The following is a 19,795-nucleotide window of genomic DNA, read 5'->3' as shown; positions in this document are numbered from 1 at the left end:
AGTGTGCTCCCAAAGACCAATTATTACAATCACGCCCTTGCATTCATGATGAGGTGGTTTACTACTTAGGCTGAGGGGTGGGTGCGGAGCGCTAGAAAGGGCGCAAGAGGCCAGACGATCGCGCCCCGGGGCGCGAGCACCACACCACCGAGGCGCGAGAGGGGCGCGAGAGGGGCGCGAGAGCGGAAAACGAGGCAGGCGCCAGGGGGTTCGCGGGACAGGTTGAGCGCTAGGGTGCTTGGGGTTTTGTGAATATAGCCGTTTGAAAGATAAATGAGCCGTTGGCTCTTAATATTTTAAAAAAAAAAAAAATTTCTACTACTATATATTACCCATTTTATACAACACTTTAACACAACTTCAAAAAACACCAAACTTACCCATTTCTTTATACAACACTTCCTATATATTACCCATTTCTTTCAAACTTTTTTAAAAAAAACCTTTACAAAATCCTATATAATACCCCTAAATCAACCCATTTTTACCATATCAAACACAACTTCAATCTCCAAACAACCCATCGTCCCATTTTTTTTTTTAAAAATAATGTCGTCGTACTCGTCTGATTCCGACTCCTCCGAAGAGGATGATTTGCTTCTTCATGTAGGGGGAGTTTTGACCGCAGCCGTGGTAAATCTCTTGCAAAATCAAGCCCATCAACCCCGACTCCCGAGGGTTAGAGCACCACCTCGTGATCGTGATCGATCGGGTGCTAACGATACTTTGATGAGGCATTATTTTAGCCCTCAACCGGTATACGCGGAGTCGGATTTTCGAACTCGTTTTCGAATGAGCAGGCAATTGTTCACGCGTATAGCGAGTGATTTAGAGGCACGGTATCCCTTTTTCCAACAAATGGAGGATGCTAGGGGTCTTCCCGGTTTTACCCCTCTTCAAAAATGCACGGCTGCTATCCGTCAACTAGCGTACGGCATCTCGTCGGACGCTTTGGATGAGTATTTACAGATGTCGAAAAGGGTTGCACGTGAATCCCTTCATTTTTTCTGCCAAGGTAAAAAACATTAATTTTACTTTTTATTAAATATTTATTACATTTTTTAATATATATTGTACGTAGGAGTCATATCGACTTACGCTCAGAGATATCTGCGTAAACCTACAACGTATGACATCCAACGCATATATGAGGTGCACGCAGAAAAACATGGTTTTCCTGGGATGCTAGGTAGCATCGATTGTACGCATGTTGGATGGGCTATGTGTCCAACGGCCTGGCGAGGTCAGTTCCACCGTGGTGATCATGAAGGGCCGACCCTCATACTTGAGGCGGCGGTGTCACAGGATCTTTGGTTTTGGCATGCTTTTTTTGGTGTTGCTGGGTCAAATAACGACCTTAATGTTATCGATCAGTCACATTTGATCAACGACCTTATCGACGGGGTTGAACCACCTCAATCTTTTGTTGCAAATGAAGAACTCTTCAAGTACGGGTACTATCTGGTCGATGGTATTTACAACGAATGGGCTGTGTTAGTTCAAGCTTTTACAGATCCAGTCGCCGACAAACGGAAGTATTTTACGAAGAAGCAAGAGTCTGCTAGAAAAGATATTGAAAGAGCTTTTGGAGCTATAAAAAAACAATATTATGTTCTGGCGAACCCGATACGTTATTGGACTCGGGAGAGGATAATGGACGTCGTCTACACGTGTCTTATCCTACACAACATGACGTTAGAAGACGAGGGCAAAGCTATATGCCAAAACTACCAAGGTGACATTCCGCCACAACCGTCCACAATCAGTGATCAACAAAAACTTCATAACATAGCAAATATCAAGAGCCGTGAGATACACGGGATTCTTCGACATGAGTTGGTTGAACATTTGTGGGCGAGGCGACCAGAGGATCTTGTATTAGATTAGTTTTATTATTAAATATTATTGTTTGTTTAATTTTTAGTATGTTTTTTTTATTATATGAATTTTCAAAAAAATTTGTGTTTTTTTAAATAATTTCTTGTTTTTTTAATAATACGTTTTTTTAATACATTTATAAAAAAATAAACCGCTCGCGCCCCCTCTCGCGCCCCTCCACACCATAGCCCGGGGCGCTATCACCACTACCAACACCCATCTTATCAAGTTTCTCTCTCTGCCACACGTCACAATATTATTGGCTGGCGTCCCCTCTCGCGCCCCCCACACCCCTCAGCCTTAGCCATGATAACATGGATATCGATATTATTATTATAATCAAGTGGAGTGGTTGATCTGACCAGGACTGAATCATTTGATTTTTGTTTTAGAGCTAGACCAGACAATTTCATCGGTGAACTGATTGAACGAAGTTTAATAACTAGATATCATCAATAATTTAATAAGATATTTAAGTTTTGGTCTAAATATATATAAAAATAATATATGTAGTAATGAACCCGAAAATGAGATTTTAAAGAGGAAAAAAGACTGTTCACCTTTGACTGGATTGGTGCTATGCCAGGTGATCGTGTAAACATTGGCTTGTAGCAAGTAGCAATTGGCTAAATCGTGACACACTTCAATGATAGAAACAATTTTGCTAAATCTTTCAATATTTTACGAAAAATGTATTTATATTATAGAGCTTGAACGAGGTAGTTAAATCATTGATTTATAAGTTATTTTTTTAGTGGTTGGACCGGTTACAAGTAAATTTTTATTATGATTTTTTTATATATTATTCAATTTGAACTTGAAACCTTCCCGTATAAGAGTGTTTGATGACAGGATTTTAATGAAAATGATAGTTTGGTATTTTTGTGGGCACACTTTTGAAAGTGAAATAGAGATATTAATATAATTTATTTGTTATTATTATTAACTAGTTTTAGAGCTCATGTCACACACAGGATAATTTAAATTATAAAATTGTAAGTAAAACAAATAATTACATAGCGTATATAAAAAAATGTATTACATCTATACGTATATCTATACAATGTGTACATAAATTGATTTTATTTATATCACAAAATGATTTTTTTAAATGAACTTAATAAAAAAATGCACGTGCAAAAACGTACTCGAGAATGTTTCTTTCTATTGAAAAATTCATTCTTGGTGTCATATATGTATGATTGAAAGAATTTTGGTTATGAACAATTTCGGAATTAAGACTTCTCATACGATAGTAGTTTAACCACTCAGCTTAAATACAAAAGAAACGTTACCTTTATTGATATATTTATCAATTTACCACCCATTAAAGGAAAGCAGGACATTAAATTGTAGCAATGGATGTTCTTCAAGAACTATGTTTTTCTGAACTACACTATGAAAAAGATTTTGATAAGTTTCAGAGGGCTTATCGACTTTGTCATAATAACAACATAAAAAATAACATGTTAACCCATTCAATTTTGTGAATATTTTGTTTCATTTGAGCATAGTTTTCCATGACATGCTTCCCAAACAACGTTCTCATCACCATTTAAGAAAAAATTAATGTTGACATAAATATTTCAAATTTGATAAAAGTTAGAAGCATTGATAGGCATGGGGTTGGCATGTCGAAAGTATTGCAATCTTTTCTTAAATTTTAATAGTTTAGGGAAAATAGTCAATTGACCAAATCCCGAACCTTTTGATTATTTCAAAAAAATGCCTTTAAAAAAATTTGAAACCCGAATCATGTTTAAAATTCTAACTTTCATACTTTTTACATTAACAAATTTGACGATAAATCTATTTTGCATTCTCAAACTTTTAAAAGTACTCAAAATTTTCATTTTTGACCTAAATGTAGTTAACTTGTACCAACAATCTATTTATCAACTTTTGACAAAAAAAAAAAACAAATTTAAGTTCCACAAAAAACCCGAAACAATTTTCATTTGAAAAACATGATTTTTTGTTGATTTTTGGAATTCACCAAGTATTTTGAAATATATAGTAAAATAATATGTTAATATTTATATTTATAAAAATATATAGATATTATATAAATATAGTGTAAAAGGAAAGTGAATAATTATTGATTTATTACATATATTAGGGTATATTAGTCTTGAAGGGAAAAAAATTGTGAGAATTAACCAAAACATGACAAATATTCACATTTATTTTACTTTATTAGAATAGGTAGATTAATTCAAAATTACAACGAAGTTGTTTTTAGATGGTAATTTTTTAATTGATCTTTTTAATTAAAAGTATTAGTGAAGAGGTAGGTCCCAGCAGAGGCGGTTAGGACCCGCAAGACTCCTTAAAAGGAGACGTCTGCGCAGTTGAACACGCAAGACTCCTTAAACGGACGTCTGCGCAGTTGAACACGCAGACTTCACCATAGGGACGTCTGCGCCGCGACCTACCAAACCCGCAGGACCCACCACGCTCAGAGTTGTGACGACCTCACATGCGGTACGCAAGCTGGTCCCGCAGGAAATGCCTCCCTATGGTTTCCAAGTAACCCGCCTGTTCCCGCAGGCGTGGGTACCCGCCATTAGGGACTGGCCACCCGCGCAGCATGGCTACACGCAGAAGGCTCCAACTCATAATAATTCAGTAGTCACCTGAAGAAGGAATGAGCAAAGCCGGGAACATTCCCGCATAAAGGCGGGAGGGGGAAAACTCCCGCCTAAATGAGCCAGTCCGTATAATAATGGAGGACCTTTTGTGTGATACCTGACGAGGTAGGGACAAAAGATCTGACCAACGATACGACAGCTCACTGACAGCAGCATAGCAACACGCCACAGCACTGTGACCATTAGCCGCCGCCTGCTCACCAACTCCTGCCATACCACGTGCCTAGCCTGTAGTTGGTGGAAAAGGAAAAGTGAACAGCACGCCTGGTCACTGTCAGCCGCTACCTATCCACCAATTACCAGCAGGGCACGTGCATAGGCCACAGTTGGCAGAGTAATAGGCCGGCTAAACCTCCTTGGAAACCCACATTCGGCTATAAAAGACATCAAATGGTAATATCATTTCATCATCTAATATCTTGTATAATTTACCTGATAACTGCTCTAGTATTATTAATATACTTTTATAATCAAAGAGTAATATAGACTGATTCTCACGCCGGAGGGTGGTCACAAGGAGGAACCCCCCCCCCTTTCTTAGTGACGAGCTCACGGTGTCTGTTTTGCAGGTTCTCGGAAGAACCATCTTGCCGGAACTAACCCCTCGTGGGAAACGTCTCTTGGACCTTCAGGTTACTCGTAATCTGTCGGGGTTCGACTGGTGTTTCTTCATTGGCGCCATCCGTGCATAAAGCTAGAACTTTATTTTTCTCCAGTTTTTTCAAAATCTCTGGAAAGATGGTTAAGGATACTCCGGTCCCAAAACCGAGTAACCAAGAGACTCCGGTAATTATGACCCCAGCTACAAGGGGGAATACCGAGTACACAAACTTTACGAACACTACCTCAGCTACCCAAGCCGGGGCAAGTGAAGTAAATAATCAGACACTGGGATTCACCGATACCCTGTTAGAAAATCAACATACGAGGCTCCCCTGCCAAACACTCGATGAGGTTAAAGCGTGGGCCGAAGCACGTCAAAAAGAGTTCCAAGCTGAGTTGGATGAACGTTTACGTTCAATCCAACAAGTGGAAGAATTCGAGTACGATGATGATTCGGAGGAATCCGAGGAAGACGCGAACCCTCGTCATAGGGCGAAAGGGAAGCGTAAAGAAACGGATTCCCAACCGAGAAGGCGTTTTGGAGAAGCATTCAGTCCAATAAACGTGGGCAACAGCCCACGGGACTTCTCCAAAACATTCACGCCAACTGCGGCAAGGGCGGGAACGTCCAAATTCGCAAGGGACATTGCGGAAGCAATCGCCCCAAGAAGTGCCAAACAAATGTCTAACATAGGCACGTACGATGGTATTTCTGACCCTGACGATCACTTGAACAGATTCATCGCGGGGGCGACCGTCAGTAACTGGACGGAACCCACGTGGTGTTATATGTTCCAAATGACGCTGGTCGGGGCAGCTAGAGCGTGGTTCGAACTTCTGCCGGTCCACCACATCTACGATTGGGCAGACTTCCAACAGAAGTTCAGCCAACACTTTAGTCAGCAAAGAAAGTACACTGAGGAGCAATGGACAATCCTCAAGTGCGTCCGAGAGGACGAAGAATCTTTGCCTGACTACATCACTCGCTTCAACTCGATGAAGCTAAGCCTGGGCAACGTTAGCGAAGATCTCGTTCGCGCCGCTTTCATCCAGGGCGCAAACGACCCGGAACTCATCCGCACCCTGACGGGCAAAGATGGCATGCCATCCACATGGGATGCCATCATGACCGCAGCTAAACGCTTTGCGGAAACCGAGAGGCAACTGGGTAGAGATCTTCCACAGAGCACGAACCTCTACACCCAGAAGACGAGGGAAAACAACGTCCTTACCGCCCGATTAAACAAAAAGCGGAAGCTGGGCATTTGGCAGTCAAGGTTAAACTTTGACACCCCGTCCGGTTTCCAACATCGGTTGGGCGGAAGAGACAACATGAAACCGGAGAAGAACTCCAGGTGGACGCCACTCACAAAGAGTGTGACCGAGATATTCGCCACGGAGGAGCTCCCGTGGCCAAAGGCTCCGTTTATCCGGCATCGCCACAACGCTGATCGGAGAAAGTATTGTGATTTTCACAAAGTCAAAGGCCACAACACTGAAGAATGCTTAGACGTAAAGGACTTGGTCGAAGCATTTGTCAAGGATGGGACACTCGCGCACCTTGTGGCGAAGTGAGCGTCAAGCAGGCTGATGCGTGAACCCCACCTGGGGAAACGCACGAATAAAAATCGCAGCTTCAACAGAGACTACATACTGCGTAAACAACGAGATCCCGAACAAGATACATGTCGGCTCGATGGTGCTCCCATCCAAGCCACGCCTAGTGGGAGCTCAATTACACAGTTTATGTAGATCAATTCCAAATTTGTAAAGAAAAGGCCTAGAGCCACTTCTAATGGAAACGATTCTCCTTCAAATTGAAGCTGATGATTTTATATTTGTATTTTATGAACTTTGCACATGAAGATGCCGGTATCCGCCGCATCAAGTGAAGAATCGTTGCGTGGGGAAGGCGGCAAAACCCGCACAAACCCAAAAGCATCAAACCTTCACGCAGGTGAGTTAAAGGGGAAAGGTTCAGCCATCAAACTATGTGAAAGTGCCGGTATATCCGCATGAATCCTGGTAGAGGAAGCTGAACACTAACCTATTAACAACCACGCGTTGAACGGTCGATTCGAACACTAATGCCGGTATTCACCGCATCAAGTGAAGAATCGTTGCGTGGGGAAGGCGGCAAAACCCGCATAAACCCAGAATGACAAGACCTTCATGCAGGACAGTTAAAGGGGAAGAGTTCAGCCATCCCACTATGTGAAAGTGCCGGTATACCCGCATGAATCCTGGTAGCGGAAGCTGAACACTAACTCATTAACAACCGCGCGTTGAACGGTTAAAAGTCATTCTGAAAGGATAAGGAAAAACCTATGCGCAGGTCAGACAGGTAAAGTTTAGCCATCCTACCAAGTGCAAGTGCCGGTCCTATCCGCACACTCACAAAGGGGGAAGCAAAACCTCAACCTACTGTCAACCACATTCAAGGTTAACTTATTCTAAACACTTGGGAAATCGCTAATTTAAACTAAGTATGCAAGTCATATAAGGTTTATAAAGCAATGAACCCAAAAGAAATAACAGTCTTATCCACAAAAAGATTTGTATTTCACAAAGATATATTACAAAGAATGGCTGGGTAACTACCCGCCTACAAAACAAAATCTGGTCTATCCTAGCGGCGGGAAGGGATCTTCAGAATCAAGCTTCAGGACCACTTCCACTTGGACCCGCCCCATCAGTAGAGCGTGGCGGTTCAAGGAAAGCCTTGAGGATAGCAAGTCCATCATCAGCAGCAGCGACTTCGTTCACCTTCTCCACCACCGGATGCGGGAAGGCGGCATATTGGTTCACCGCTTGGTCATATGCAGCTTCGGTGTCCACATCGAACAAAGGGAAGTTGGAAGGCGGGAAGCCTTTCTCAACGAACCCTAGACCAAGCAGGAAGCCGGCCTTTTCCCCATCCTCATGAGAAGCGTTGAGGGCTGCGCTCATGGCATCATCGTAAGTACTCTCTGAGAAGACCCGATGCACAACCTACAAAGAAAATACAAGTGTCAAACACCTTTTCTATGTACAAAGGAAAGCGTGAATACGTAAAGCTAAACATACCTGAGACAACGCTTCTCGAAGAAGCCATTCCTTGGCAACCAGAGCTTCTTTAAGAGCGGCTTGAGCTTGGGTGCAGGCGCGTTCGGCTTCGCTTTTGTTAAGGTTGGCAACTAGCACTTCCTTGCGGCAGCCTCTTCGACGCCCTTAAGCTTCCGCTCGGTATGGTCAAGCACGCCCCTCTGGTCCAAGATCTCCTGGAGCTTCTTGGCATCTTCCATCGCCAAGGCATCATGAGCACGTTGGAGAGCCTCTAATTTGGCCTTGAGCTCCTCGTTCTCCACGCGTAAAGGCTCAGCAACGGCTTCAGCCTTGGTGGCCCTCTCGGTTGCGTTCCTCGCAGTCTCCTTAGCCAGCCGAAGCTGTTCGTTAACAGCTTGGGCAGCCTTGGAGCGGGCCTCGAGTCGCGCTTGAACCTCAACCTCGAGGGCCTTGAAGGCCTTCTCCTTCTCCGCAGCAGCTGCGGCTAACTGTTGGTTCTCCTCCCGAAGAGCCCGCGCTTGAGATACTTCCTTGGCGCGAGCTGCTTTCAACTTGTCGTTTTCACGACAAAGCAGCTCGACGCGCGGCTGCATCCGGGCCTGGAGAACCCGAAGCTCATTGGTTAGCCTACCCTCCTGGTAGCTAGCCATGGCTTCCCCCAACGCACCATGGGGAGCAGCGTGGCGAGCCCATTCCACGCACTCCACAGGGGTACGAAGGGTTGTTCCTCGGCGGATGTTCCATCGCGGAACATACACTTCATTGGAATCCGGCACTGCAAAAGAAACAAAGCAGTTAGGAAAAGATGAAGAAAAAATATAAAGGCTAAAAGAACCCTACGCACCTGTAGGGTCGATCACAGGCCGATAGTCACCGAACCCATCGCCTGAACCTAAGGGAAATCCATCCAAAAGGTCGGGCAGATGGGAAGGTGACAAAGATCGGCGAGAAGCCCTGCGCGTACCTGATGGGCCGGCCGTCGTTGCCGGTGGCGGAGGCATAGTAGCGGCCGCCGTGGTCGCCGCCGCGGTCGCCGCCGCAGAATCTGCAGCAATCGTAACCGCCGGCTCGGTGAAAGATGCTGTAAAAATCGCACTTACCACCGGCGGTGACGTCATCTCGGCTGGAACAGTCGGCTCAAAGGAGTGAGCAACTGATCCAGCGGAAGCAGGCGCAGCCGCCTGGGTCGTCGCCTCAGGTAGGCTGACCGAGCCTACCGTCATCGGCGGAGAGGTACTCCTCTGCGCTCCACCCTGGAATGCGTCAACATCCACGCCTGCACAAGAAGATAAGTGTTTCAATAAATTTAGAAAGTGAAATCTACAAAGATAAGAAGGATGTTTGTACTTACGGGTTCTCTTGAGCTTGAACGTACGGACGGGCGGGGACGAACCCGATGGAGCCGGTCTCTTAATGCCGGTCACCGTCGTCGTCATTGGTTCTCCGGAGGTAACAGTCGTAACCTCCGGAGCAGTGGTCTTCTCACCACCGGGGTTCCCCGCCACCTCTTCATTATCTGACTCGGCGTCAGATAGGAGCACTGGATCGGCTGTGGAGGCCGCCTTCTCCTTCCCTTTCCCGCCGGCAGCCCTCTTCTTCCGCACCAGCGGAGGACCATCTGCGGATTCCTCAGAAGAAGACAGGATGTCAGGAATTCCAGCAGCGGGTACAGCATTGAGGGGTGGAGGAGAGAATAACGCCTTACCTGGCCGCCGGTGGCTCAGGATCTCGTGGCCCAGCGGATAGACCTCCACAAACCGATCCGCTGTTTGTTCTAAGATGGGCAACTCGTGCTCGTCTAGAGCACGAGTACCCACCCGCACGGGACCGTCAGCTTCCCGCGGGTACAGGAGCGACTCCAAATCGTTCCCCTCTGAAAGAAAAGAAACAGTTAGAAGACAAACTCATATCGGCAAGAAAGACAAGACATACCATAAGGAATAGAATTCAAACCGTATTCGAGAAGGATGGGAAACCGAGACGCCTCCTTCCATACCCGGCTCATCCCCAGCATCACCATCCCGGACTCCGGAAACCGGTAAACCGGACACTGGACCCGAGATATCTTCGCGAACCATTCCGCCTCCTGGTAGCTGGAGGCGTGAAGGCTCGGAAGCGCTTGCCCCTTCTTAAACTTCATGGCAATGGGGATGGCGCAGGCAGAAATGTAGAAGAACTCCCGCTTCCACGATCGGAGACTGCGCTCGGTCACGCAAATCTTCAAACCCTTAATACGGGTTGTCAGGGTGTACCACCCCTGGATGCACCTCCAAGTATAGAAGGTCATCAGGCGGTCCACATAGGGCTCAATACCCAGAATCCGGCACACCCACTCGAAGTGCCGGATCTTGGCAATCGCCATCGGATGCACCTCGGTCAGGTGCACACCGTGCCTCTCCAGGACACGGTACACAAACTTTGTCAATGGGAACCTAAGGTTCCCATAAACAAAGAATGCAGCATATACCCCGATCTTGCCGCTGGGGGCATCGTACACAGTCTGGTGGGGTTCAGGAAACTCAGGCTCAAGAGACTCAAGCATGAATTTCCTGACGATGTACTGGTACTGATCGACAGGTAGAGCACACTGGCACTCGCCAGCAGTACTCCTATCGTCGGCTACAGCTTCAGCATCATGGGAAGACATATTGCAGAGAAAGAAAAAACGATTTCGGAGGAATGCTCGACTAAATAAAGGAGTATTCACCAGAAATCGCCTTAGAGATGAAGAGAAGAAGTGAGATGTGAATTACAAAGGACCCTCTTCCCCTTTATATAGTGATCGCAATTAATGCGGTGAATTTAATGCGAATGAGAGAGAAATTGAAGGTGCAATGAAACCGTGACATGTGGCACCAGGCAAGCTGGCAACAGCTGTTGACAGGACGAGTGCCATTAATTTCGCGCCCACGCGCCGTAAAAAGCGTCTGGAATGACCATATAATGTCACGTCGCCATAACTTTCTGCACGTCCTGACACAGTCAGAAGAAAACTGTCGCACGACGACTGTTCTTATCCTTTCACCAACTCTTCAAATTTCAAAAATTCAAAAAGATTCGAAAAGTAAGCGGGAAAAACCCCTTACCCTGGCTATCCAGTTGTTCGTAAGACGGCTGCGGGTACAGTGTTAAGGCAAAACCCTTCACATTCCTAGCACCCGCAGGGAACAGAGGCCAAGAATACCCGACTATGAAGTCGGGTGCGGGTACAGTGTAAAGGCAAAACCCTTCACATACCTAGCACCCGCTGGGCACGGAAACCGGAAAAACCCAATTATGAAGTCGGGTGCGGGTAAGGTGTTAAGGCAAAACCCTTCACATACCTAGCACCCGCAGGGCACGGAAACCGGAAAAACCCAATTATGAAGTCGGGTGCGGGTAAGGTGTTAAGGCAAAACCCTTCACATACCTAGCACCCGCAGGGCACGGAAACCGGAAAAACCCAATTATGAAGCCGGGTGCGGGTACAGTGTTAAGGCAAAACCCTTCACATACCTAACACCCGCAGGGAACGGAAACCGGAAAAACCCAATTATGAAGCCGGGTGCGGGTACAGTGTTAAGGCAAAACCCTTCACATACCTAGCACCCGCAGGGAACGGAAACCGGAAAAACCCAATTATGAAGCCGGGTGCGGGTACAGTGTTAAGGCAAAACCCTTCACATACCTAGCACCCACAGGGAAGTGAAGCCGAGAAAATCTTGGCATTCCACCCAACTACAAAATGGGCACAGGTACAGTGTTAAGGCAAAACCCTCCACATACCTAACACCCGTAAAAAGTCATACCTCGGCACCCAATTGTAAGTCGAGCGCGGGTACAGTGTTAAGGCAAAACCCTTCACATACCTAGCGCCCGCAGGGGATTAAACGCCAGGAACACCTCGGCAACCATAAGTCAGGTGCGGGTACAGTGTTAAGGCAAAATCCTTCACGCACCTAGCCCTGCAGGGATTTAACGCCAGGGATACCTTGGGAGTAAAGTAACTAATAAGACGAAGTGCGGGTACAGCGTCAAGGCAAAACCCTTCGCATACCGAGCACTCCATGGGAATTGAAACCAAGAAGGATCCTCTGGGCCATGCTTGCAGAAACGGGAATAACATCCCCGCATAGCGGGAACGTCAAGAACCAGATTGTTTGAAACTTCAGGATGGAATTGGTGGTTATAACATGATTAATCACTATGTTCAAAACCACCAAGACCTCATGGAGAATCTACACAAAAGGTTCTAAACGCTCCTGACTTGCGGGGAGGTTACAGACCTATCCGCATCATCCCAGAGATCAAGCAGAACATTGGGAAATTCTGCGTGACATTGGGAAACCCGTGGGTAAGACTTCCCGCGGAAAACCCATAAAACTAAACCCTTTTCAAAAACCCCTTGCTTAAGTCCAAAAGTTCACCTCACTTTATTAAACATTCATGAGAAGAACATTGGACTGGGGGGACTTGAAGAGGTAGGTCCCAGCAGAGGCGGTTAGGACCCGCAAGACTCCTTAAAAGGAGACGTCTGCGCAGTTGAACACGCAAGACTCCTTAAACGGACGTCTGCGCAGTTGAACACGCAGACTTCACCATAGGGACGTCTGCGCCGCGACCTACCAAACCCGCAGGACCCACCACGCTCAGAGTTGTGACGACCTCACATGCGGTACGCAAGCTGGTCCCGCAGGAAATGCCTCCCTATGGTTTCCAAGTAACCCGCCTGTTCCCGCAGGCGTGGGTACCCGCCATTAGGGACTGGCCACCCGCGCAGCATGGCTACACGCAGAAGGCTCCAACTCATAATAATTCAGTAGTCACCTGAAGAAGGAATGAGCAAAGCCGGGAACATTCCCGCATAAAGGCGGGAGGGGGAAAACTCCCGCCTAAATGAGCCAGTCCGTATAATAATGGAGGATCTTTTGTGTGATACCTGACGAGGTAGGGACAAAAGATCTGACCAACGATACGACAGCTCACTGACAGCAGCATGGCAACACGCCACAGCACTGTGACCATTAGCCGCCGCCTGCTCACCAACTCCTGCCATACCACGTGCCTAGCCTGTAGTTGGTGGAAAAGGAAAAGTGAACAGCACGCCTGGTCACTGTCAGCCGCTACCTATCCACCAATTACCAGCAGGGCACGTGCATAGGCCACAGTTGGCAGAGTAATAGGCCGGCTAAACCTCCTTGGAAACCCACCTTCGGCTATAAAAGACATCAAATGGTAATATCATTTCATCATCTAATATCTTGTATAATTTACCTGATAACTGCTCTAGTATTATTAATATACTTTTATAATCAAAGAGTAATATAGACTGATTCTCACGCCGGAGGGTGGTCACAAGGAGGAACCCCCCCCCCTTTCTTAGTGACGAGCTCACGGTGTCTGTTTTGCAGGTTATCGGAAGAACCATCTTGCCGGAACTAACCCCTCGTGGGAAACGTCTCTTGGCCCCTCAGGTTACTCGTAATCTGTCGGGGTTCGACCGGTGTTTCTTCAATTAGTTATGTAAATATCACTTAAATCGAAGACTAAAATATCTTCATACATGTTTTTTCAAATGTAACAAACAGAAGATTCTTCAAAGAGAAATTCATATACTTGGTGGGATATTTATTGCATGCATAGATTCATGTACTGATATATTCATGCACTGAGTATGTGATATAATAATCGTGTATGTAAATATTTTATAATTGTTGATTATTAGTAAGATTCGTTACTTATAATATGTAGTGTATGCGGAAATAAAAAAAATTTTACTTTGCTACGTGTAGGTTTATATATATATATATATATATATTTATTGTGCAGGAAATATTACGAATTTTATATGTGAAAATTTAGGTTCAAACTAGTACCGTTTTCCTGTTTAGTTGGTATATGAATTGGTTATTGAACTAAAAATCTACTGGTATCGACTAAATTAAAAAAATAGTTTATAAGATAAACCTGGGATCAATTAGAAAAAACTAACAATTTTGACTTTTTGATATGATAATATACTTATTTGTAACTTTATTTATTCTTTTAAGCAAATTGAAAATAAATAATCCCAATTTTTATGTATTAACCGATAGTAATTTCAACTTTAAAAATCACTAACAGTGGTCCTAACTTTCAACTATTTTGCCTTAATGGACCTCTGTTAGAAAAACACTTAACGCCGTTAAGTTTTTTCCCGAGTTTCAAACCGATGTTTTAGGGCTTTTGATCGAAAGCATAATACGAGTCGACCGATGTAAAACTTATCTCGAAACGGTTATCCAAGCGACGAAACAATGTTTCAATTCGAGTGTTTGAATTTCCAGTTAACAAAAATCAAGTAATTTGAATCACCGTTTCGAGATATGTTTTACATCAGTTAAATCATATTATTCTTCCGATCAAAAGCCTAAAAACATTGGTTTGAAACTCGGAAAAAAACATGACGGCGTTAAGTGTTTTTTAACGGAGGTCTATTGATACAAAAACAGTTGAAAGTTGGGACCGCTGGTAGTGATTTTTAAAGTTGAGATTATTATCGACAATACACAAAAGTTGGTATTATTTATTTTCAATTTGCCTTCTTTTAATAATTAATAGTTTACCTATTTTAATTATTAATTAAAAAATTATCGAAAATTGTACGTGGTGATTAAAATCTTCAAAAAAATATTTATTATTTCATTATAGTAACAATATTAAATTCGTTTCTAGTGAATCCTATGATTTTTAAAAGACTTCTAGAAATAGAATAGAGTTCAAACTTCCATGCCGCAAACACGTCAGTATTTCTTCTCCTTTTAAGCATAGCTAACGCGCGGAGTTAGCGAGCGTGGGTAAAAAACATGAGTTGTGTTCCCACACCCCTTCGCCTATAAATACGGAATGGGGTGTAGAAGCAAAAAATCTCACACCTCCTTTTCAATACATACCTACAACCCAGGCATCCACTATACCGACTATTGCCGCCGTTAACATTTTCCGGCGATATGTGCGTAAGCTCTGTCTCACATCCGGATCACGAATCCGATCAATTTGATGAGACTACTGTTTATATTTCTACTTCCGGTGGACGTACGATTCCGGCAAACGCTGAAGTGTTGGTAATTACTAATTACTCTTCTATTATTTCTTTATTATAATCGATGGATATTTTGTCTGTGAAATTGAATGCGAGTTATATGATTCAGTATATGTGAATTTATGATGTCTAGAGTTAGTTTAGTTTCGTTTATCTATTTAGATCTGATTTCAACATCGTGCATAGGTTTTAAGCTGAATCGAGCACAGTAATGTTCTCGTAATTAGTCGCCAATCGACGAATAGTCCGTCGGATTTAACTACGATTTCTATGATTCTGTTTATCTAAATTTATGATATATTGTTTAGTATTAGGTGATTTAGACTTGTCACCTATTTAGGTCCAGTTTCAACATTGTGCAAAGGTTTTAGCTGAGTTACTTGATAATTAGTAATCAGATCCGTCAATTTCGAGTATTGCAGTAATCATTTCAGCGTCCTGTTGAATCGCTTGTTGCTGGAATCGACGAGTAATCCGTAGGAGTTTTTGTTTGCTAAATTGACATTAAATCTATGAATTTGTACATCTAAAAGTTTTAAGTTGAATGATTAATAAATTTGTAATCAGATTCATAAATTTTTATTATGATAACCTTTTCTTTGTTGAAATTCAGGCATCCGCGTCTCCAGTAATGGAAAGCATAATTAATAACCAGAGGAAGCACTGGAGATTTGAGGAGGCTATTCCGATCCCTGGTGTTCCATGTGATGCTGTGGAAGTGTTCATTAACTTCCTCCATTACAAAAGATGCAGCGAAGAGGATATGGAGAAGTTCGGGATTCATCTGCTAACGCTGGCTCATGTTTACATGATACCGCAGCTGAAGACGCAGTGCAGCAAGGCCTTGATCGGATGGCTGACAATAGAGAATGTGGTGGATGTTCTTCAACTTGCTAGGCTCTGTGATGCACCTGATCTTTACCTGAAGTGTATGAAGTTGATATCCAGTAGATTCAAGCCGATTGAGGAGACTGAAGGATGGAAGTTCCTTCAAAACAATGATCCGTTCCTTGAACTCGAAATCCTCAAGTTCATTGATGAATCTGAGTCGGTAAGCACTAAATTTGTACCTTAGATTTCACCGGATCTGAATTCTTATTATATGATTACTGCAATTTTAAAAATCTGTTTTGACTTTTGTTGACCCAAGCCTGAACCGGTTTGGATGAAAAAGCTAGTTTGTGCATTACCAGTAGGGTATTATGATTAGGTGAAAATGGAAAATTTTGCGGTTTTGTTAGCCATACGAATGAAATAATATAGCTAAAAAATTTCATACGGGTCATATGAAAGCCAAATCATACGACACGTATAATTTGTTGACTGGCAAAGAAATAACTGATGTGACAAATGACAAAGCCATACTGGTTGTATGACCTATTCACCCTATCATATGGGTCGTATGACATTATATGGCTCATATGATTGGTCAAAAAAGGTCATACTACCCGTATGATGTGACAAACAAACTGGTGTACATTTTTGCGGTGGTGTACAGATAACAGGATCTTTCATAATTCGCTGATGGTTGAATCTGATTCAAATGTGCAGAGGAGAAAGAGCACTCGTAAGCGTCTGCAAGAACAAAAGTTGTATATCCAGCTGAGTGAAGCCATGGATTGTTTACAGCATATTTGCACCGAAGGTTGCATAAACGTAGGACCATACGACAAAGACCCAATCAAGAACAGAGTACCTTGCAGCAAATTCTCAACATGCGAAGGCATCCAACGCTCGATACAACACTTCGCTAGCTGTAAAAAGAGAGTTAATGGAGGCTGTGCTTGGTGTAAACGCACATGGCAGCTCTTCAAACTCCATTCCTCCATCTGTGAAACATCTGATTCAACCTGCAAAGTTCCTCTATGCAGGTACTATTATGTAGTAATGAAAAATCAACTTTAAGTTATTTTCTAACGAGAATAACTATCAAGGAAGCCTATTTAAATCATATCTTTTTAAACTATAACATTGATGTAACACAAAACACTAACTAATAGTCCATTTATCAATTTGAATTCAAACTCGAAGATAATGGTGTAATTGAGCCGAGCCATGCCATGCCTTGTTAGTTTCGCTTAACTTATGAGAGGCCAAGCTTTAGCTCAGATCGTTTCGAGCTCTATTTCTAAAGCTTGAGCTTGGCTCATTCACTATTTGTTAATTAAATAATGTATATTCATAATTACGTTTATTACATACTTTATTTGTAATACTTATATGCAACATAATATATATTATTTTGTTACTTATACCATAATTTTATATATAATAATTATTGTAAAAACATATATTTAGTATATTAAATAAAATTATATAAATAACATGCTCATTTAAGCTCGCGAGCCTACTTGAGCTTGATAACTGATGCCCAGGCTCGTTTATTAGCCAAGCCTATTTTTAGGTTTGAGCTTGTTTAAGATATGCTCAATTAGATCTTTTACAAGCCGATCTTGAGTTGCTTGTGAGCAGTTTGGCTCATTTACACCCCAGCTCAATGATCTAAACTTTTATTGAATTTGAATTGTATACTGTGGATTTTTACTAAATCAAAATTTTCAGGCAATTCAAAACGAAAGGACAACGATTGAAAAGCAAGAAGGCAGAAGCAAGATGGGAATTACTGGTTAAAAAAGTGGTAGCAGCTAAAGCCGTATCAACGGTATCGGTAACAAAGAGGAAATTAGAACACCAAGATTATGAACACCTAGAACGACCAAGATCATTGAGAGAAGGCATTAAGTGTCATGTAAGTGTAGCATGTTAAAGAAGGGGGTTTGACTCAAATGAGTTTGGTTTAATTAAATAGAAAATGTGAAAATGGTGTTGTTTGTACACATGCTGAAGTGAGATGTTTTTATGGGTATTTTACCCACCTTTTCTTTGGTTGTTGGGTTGGTGATGAGTATTATATTGGTGAGGGGCCCTAAAAATAGTATTTGTGAATTCCATTGAGAAAAAGATTTGAGCCTTTTTTGGCTTCTCTATTTTAAAGAAATTATTGTGTATTATTTTGTTTTTTTTATAAATAAATGTTAATGAAACAACTTCTTGACAGATGCTCTTATTAGTTTTGATTTTATGACACTGTTGCTGGTAGCTGACAGAGGTGTATAAAAAAACCGGTCCCAGGAAAACCGAACCGAACCGGTTTGGTTTTAAAACCGGTTTCCAAACCAACCCAAACCGCCAGTTTTAGGACTGGTTTCCCTTAAGATCTACCAAACCGGTTTTAAAACCGAACCGGTTTGAGGAAAACCGGTTTAAAACCAGCTAAAACCGGCTAAACCGTTTTATAAACCAAACCGAACCGACGTGACCAGGCCGGCTATCTTGTGTCTAAACCGGTTTATAAACCGAACCGGTTTGGGTCAAACCGGTTTTGACCAGCCGTTGACCAAACCAGTTCGGTTTGGGTTTAAAACCGGTTTTGTACACCTCTAGTAGCTGATTAGGGATTTTTATCGGTGGAGGGGAAAAAGGCTGTATTTATTGTAGTCTATAACACAAAATTAAACAAATCTGGAACTTGTATGCAATTGTAGATGGAAAAATAGAAACATGAAGCAACCTCTGAATCGTGAATCACTTTTAGATAAACTTATTTGCGAATTACACATAAATGATTTATCATAAGACAGAGATTTGCATGTTGGAATTGAGATTTGATAGTTTCTATGTTGTCGATGAAGAACATAAGTAACTTTATTCTTATTGTTATGTTTTTGATTGATATGGAGATGAGGGCATAAAACTATTGGCCAACAGATTCCCACACGAGCCCAACAACATATAATTACAAATCCATTTAATTTAACGCTCAATTGCAAGTAAATAATTACTTATTACCAAGAATAAGGTTCCATACATAGTCCAAATAATATTTGAATTAAATTGAGTCTGCACTCTCGCACCACCTAACTCATTTAATTTCTTACGTTATTTCATTGATCGACAAGTTTATCCAGTATACCGAAATACATGTCGATAACACTAAAATTACCAACAGAAAAGAGTCGAATCAAAATGGTCGGGAGAAACTAAAATAAACAATTTTTACCCATTTACCAATTTCTTACCTATTTACCAATTGATACATAGCAAACTCGTACATTATAAAATAGAAGGTTTATTTACAACTATATTAGATTTGCTAACACATTGAATAGCCAATTAAGGCTAAACGTTGTATAATATTTACATGCACAAGGATTATGTGCCTAAATTGGGTTATTATCACCAAGTGTGAGTTTTGTTGCAAAAAACAACCCACCAAGACGTGATAGGGCCCATCAAGGCCTAACAATGTATAGTATCCGCACGCAAGAATCATTATGCTCAAATTAACTTGTTATGACGCTTTGTGGGTTTTTAGGCAGAATAACCTGTCAACACACGCCAGAGACCATTAAGGTCAACAGTGTCTACTATACACACAAGAATCAGTAGGCACAAATGCCTAATGAGCCTTGATATCACATGATGTGGGTTTGTATAGCCGAAGCAACCCACCAACATGCCATGAACCCATCAAGGCCCAATAGTATACACAAACATG

At 42.6% G+C, this 19,795-nt stretch overlaps 1 protein-coding gene across 1 annotated transcript; it reads left to right on the top strand.

The window, feature by feature from the left end:
* The first annotated feature begins 15,107 nt into the window (after positions 1 to 15,107).
* On the top strand, positions 15,108 to 18,208 carry LOC143557856 (BTB/POZ and TAZ domain-containing protein 1-like). Its single transcript, XM_077046826.1, has 4 exons — positions 15,108 to 15,259; positions 15,851 to 16,288; positions 16,789 to 17,108; positions 17,800 to 18,208. Exons 1-4 carry the CDS (start codon positions 15,146 to 15,148, stop codon positions 18,002 to 18,004), a joined length of 1,077 nt encoding a protein of 358 aa, XP_076902941.1. The 5' UTR covers positions 15,108 to 15,145; the 3' UTR covers positions 18,005 to 18,208.
* The last annotated feature ends 1,587 nt before the right edge of the window (positions 18,209 to 19,795 follow it).

The sequence above is a fragment of the Bidens hawaiensis genome, unplaced genomic scaffold (genome assembly GCF_021521415.1).
Source record: "Bidens hawaiensis isolate Kalapana, Puna unplaced genomic scaffold, B.hawaiensis_p1.1 tig00019202_1, whole genome shotgun sequence".
In the NCBI taxonomy this organism is placed as follows: domain Eukaryota; kingdom Viridiplantae; phylum Streptophyta; class Magnoliopsida; order Asterales; family Asteraceae; genus Bidens; species Bidens hawaiensis.
This window is presented reverse-complemented; position numbering and strand designations above follow the sequence as displayed.

What these genes read in the sequence shown, in the direction of transcription:
- LOC143557856 (XM_077046826.1), top strand. Translation starts at nt 15,146, where the DNA reads ATGTGCGTAAGCTCTGTCTCACATCCGGATCACGAATCCGATCAATTT. An exon ending in CGGCAAACGCTGAAGTGTTG is followed by an intron (nt 15,260 to 15,850) that starts GTAATTACTAAT and finishes GTTGAAATTCAG; the next exon opens with GCATCCGCGTCTCCAGTAAT. An exon ending in TCATTGATGAATCTGAGTCG is followed by an intron (nt 16,289 to 16,788) that starts GTAAGCACTAAA and finishes TCAAATGTGCAG; the next exon opens with AGGAGAAAGAGCACTCGTAA.